The sequence below is a fragment of the Nansenia antarctica genome (genome assembly GCF_963989245.1).
Source record: "Nansenia antarctica genome assembly, chromosome: 9".
NCBI lineage: Eukaryota > Metazoa > Chordata > Actinopteri > Argentiniformes > Microstomatidae > Nansenia > Nansenia antarctica.
In genome coordinates this window covers 12,970,579-12,974,630 of record NC_137679.1, presented here as the reverse complement: position 1 = coordinate 12,974,630, position 4,052 = coordinate 12,970,579, and the positions used below count along the sequence as shown (strand labels likewise).

General features: G+C 45.5%; 1 protein-coding gene across 1 annotated transcript; it reads right to left on the bottom strand.

Moving 5' to 3' along the window:
• Positions 1-979: 979 nt before the first annotated feature.
• On the bottom strand, positions 980-2,404 carry LOC308165240 (E3 ubiquitin-protein ligase TRIM35-like; the record flags this gene model as incomplete). The annotated part of the gene is made up of 1 exon (XM_080539384.1): positions 980-2,404. The coding sequence occupies one exon, from the start codon at positions 2,402-2,404 to the stop codon at positions 980-982; it is 1,425 nt and encodes a 474-aa protein (XP_080395510.1).
• Positions 2,405-4,052: the final 1,648 nt, after the last annotated feature.

Below are 4,052 nucleotides of genomic sequence, written 5' to 3'. Positions count from 1 at the left end.
CGGGCAGTAGATACGACGGGTAAACAGGCTGGATGCACCGTTGTCGACCGGCCAGATCCACGTCGGTGATGCACTCCGGTGTGTTGTCGTCCTTGTCCACTCTCCTCTTTGCAATCGCTACATGTAGTCCGGCGCGTATACCGCGAATGCGCTTTCGTCTCCTGCGAGTCCTTTTTTGGGGCAGGTAGAACGGCTCGCAGTGAAGCAGCTCCTCGGGAATTGTAGCCAGGTGAGGTGGTAGGCATGGCACCGATTTTCCGTTTCCAACATGAGAAAACTTCTCAAAAGAGTCGAGTATGTCCAAAAGCACCTGGCGCTCATAAGCCAACAGTGAATTTGTGTTTGTAACAAACAAAGACAACAGTAGACAAACAATAAACGTGCAAACACAGAGAGAGGGACAGCATGCCCTGACAGTCGGCGCCATCTTCCATATGAAAGACAAGTGACCAGCAGGTGGCGCTTATGAGACACAAGGGACTTAACAGTATCAGAACTCACACAAGTAAGCAACATAGTATTATTCCCCCAAATTCAAGATTTTAATAATAATAATTCATTGTATTTATATAGCGCTTTTCCGGGGCTCAAAGACGCTGACAATATGGGAAAAACAGAAAACACAGAAACAACAAGCAACAGATAACATGACACATAGAACACAGAGTTAACAACAGATAACATGACACATAGAACACAGAGTTAACAACAGATAACATGACACATAGAACACAGAGTTAACAACAGATAACATGACACATAGAACACAGAGTTAACAACAGATAATAGGGAACTAGCCTCGATCATCTAGTTTGTGTTGTGATAAAGGTCAGACAGTTGAACATCATAATCAAAGGGTTTATTCATCTTTTATATTTCTGGAAATATTGCTGACTGATTAGTAAGTGTTATTTATCTTTGATTGTCTCAGAGGAACACTAAGGTCTAAGTACGTACTGTAAGTTAGTTAATCATTGATTCAGACAGAGGGCGTAACCATGGATACAGACACTTTCGCTGGTAACACCCTCAGAGGATGAAGAGTACAATTATTCCAGATAAATGGAAATACTTTCTCAGTGAAGGTGTGTGTGAGTGTGCGTAGGTGTGTGTTAGTGTCAGGGTCAGAGAATGACAGCTCTCCTCTGTCCCAGTCCAGCTGCACTCTGACCCTCTGGGGGTTCTGCCTCACTGTGAGGGGAGTTTCTGAAACACCTGAAACAACTGAAAAACATGTATGAAAACTCCCATTATAAAACCTAAGCCGCCAGTTTCCAAACAAAAAGCCTGAGTCTCCCTTCCTGTCTGCAGACTCTGTCATCACACCCAGGCCATAGGCTGTACTCCCCCCCACCTCAACGTCCCAGCTGTGTGTCCCTGAGTCAAAGCCCTCAGAGCCCAGGACCGCACCATAGTCGTCAAACCTCTCTGGGTTGTCAGGAAGCTGCTGTTCATCTCTGCATGTCACACTGGTCAGATCCTCAGACAGGATGTGCCATGGGTTGGCAGTGTTGGGGTCCAGAATCACAGGAGTGTATTCCACTATTCCCTGCATCTTCTCCCAGACTCTGAACTGCAGGTTGCCCAGGTGCTTTGCCACGTCTATCAGCGCTCCTGAAACCTTCTCTGGATCCGGCAGTGTGCTCTGGGCTCTGTCCATGGAGGCCTTGAAGTTCAGCAGGAATGTGATGTCATCAGCTTTTAGCTCCTCCTCCATGGCTCTGATTGTGTCTGAAAGAGATGATATCTCTCCGCTCAGCCCCTCAATCTTCCTCTTCATCACCTGACTCTTCTGCTCCTCTTCCTCCCTTAGTGCAGCGATCCTGACTCTCTCTTCATCTCGTAGAAACTGGTGAAGCTTCTCAAACTCCTCCTTCATCTGCCTCTCTGTGTGCTGGGCCTGGCTCCCAATATGTTTAGCTGTTTTATCACAAGTCAGTTTAACCTTTAGGAAGGTCTTCAGATCCTCCTTTAAGTGTTCCAGTGCAGTCTGGAGTTCACTCTTATGATCCAGTACAGCTTCATCTACCGGGCAACAGTCATGTTTTCTATGCTGTTTTGAAGTCTGACAAATCACACAGATGGGCTGTTTATCCTCCAGACAGAAGAGCTTAAGTTTCTCACTGTGCAGACTGCAGAGCACCTCAGACCCTGCTGCAGCTCTCTGACTTCTCTCCTGTAAGAAGTCCTCACACAGGTTCTTTAACGCCAGGTTACAACGAGGATCCATGGATGATTTCCTCCTGCACATTGGACATTCCTGAGTGTCTTTTTGTTTCCAGAATTCCTGCAGACAGGTTTTACAGAAGCTGTGGCCACAATGGAGGAGGACAGGATCCTTGAAGATGTCACAGCACACAGGACAGGAGAAATGCTCCTCAGAGAGAGAGAGTTTAGACGCCATGTTCTCACCACCTCCGTCTCCCCTGTAATGGCTTCTGAGGTGAAAGTTCACATCTGAAAACTCACCGTGTTGAAGTCAGTAGGAAGTAAAATCCAGATTTTGACGGTGTGGCTTCTTCCTTTGTGGTTGTTTTGAATGTTGATGGTAAATGTTAGTGAGGTTATGGGAAAGGACTGTAAGGTGAATAGTTCAATGAGAGTATGCTCCATTCGCCCCCGGGGCGTCGATCAGGACACACATGACAGGGGATTGACTTTGTGTTCAGGTTTCTTTAGTGGGTTCAGGCATGGGTAGGATGATTGCAAACACTACAATGGGTGTATGTGTGGTTCTGCAATAAACAGAAAGAGGTATTACAGTACACATGTTGTTACTAATAATACAGTACTGATCTACAATACAAAAGTACATGTAACTTAACCATACACATTATGCTACTTAACAGTACACTTTGCCGTACAATCTGAGTTATAACACCAACTTAAGACAGTACTCAAATAACAATCTCTGCAGCGTGAACTGCGCCAGATGAGCTTCATTGAAGAGCAGCAATAGCGGCGCCCATAGAAAGCACATGGCCAGACCAACCGCTAGTGCTAATATAGAGTGCAGAAAACGGCAGTATCCAAATCAACACAGCAAATATGTACAACCTAAATACTGGGTGAAACATTGTACTTACAGTAACATTGACACTGTAGTGCTGCACAACGATGCTAACTGGTTGGAGTTGTAACATGAGAAACTTGACGGAAGCTTGCAACGAAACAATGCAGCCCAGAATGCACTGCGCACTTAAGGTGGCAGGTGATATTACGCACAGCTTAGCTCTTAAGGTGGAAATGATAACCAAATATAATAATCATGAACTTAGAATATTGGAACCTTTCTAACAGTAAATGAGTGTAAAGTCCTTCAGAGAGTCCTATATTATGTAATGTTGTTGTTAGTGAACGGCAGCACCAGAGAGCTGAATGTGTGGTTCACTTCTGCTCTCCACTGAGGGTGGCGCTTCAGATATGGTATGAGTCACTGTGTTCAAGGGTCACAAGCAGAATGATGTCAGGTGTGTGTGTGTGTGTGTGTGTGTGTGTGTGTGTGTGTGTGTGTGTGTGTGTGTGTGTGTGTGTGTGCGTGTGTGTAATTAATTAATTAATTAATTTGGCCATTTAGCAGACGCTTTTAATCCAAAGCGATTTACAATTACGAATTACAGGGACATTCCCCCTGGAGTAACTGAGGGCTAAGTGCCTTACTCAAGGGCACACTAGTAGTGGTGTGGTTTCAGGCGGGATTTGAACTCACAACCTTCCGATCACAACAAGTCCAACTCACTATCCACTACTAGACCACCACTACCCCTGTGTGTGTGTGTGTGTGTGTGTGTGTGTGTGTGTGTGTGTGTGTGTGTGTGTGTGTGTGTGTGTGTGTGTGTGTGTGTGTGTGCGTGCGTGCGTGCGTGCGTGCGTGCGTGCGTGCGTGCGTGTGTGCGTGTGTGCGTGCGTGTGTGCGTGCGTGCGTGCATGTATGTGTGTGCCTGTGTGTTTTTATGGTTTTATTCATCCTTTTTTATAGGTAAGTTTCATTGAGATTTTTATTTTATGTTTTTAACAAGACAGACCTGTTCCAAAAGTAAAAGTCAGAGCCA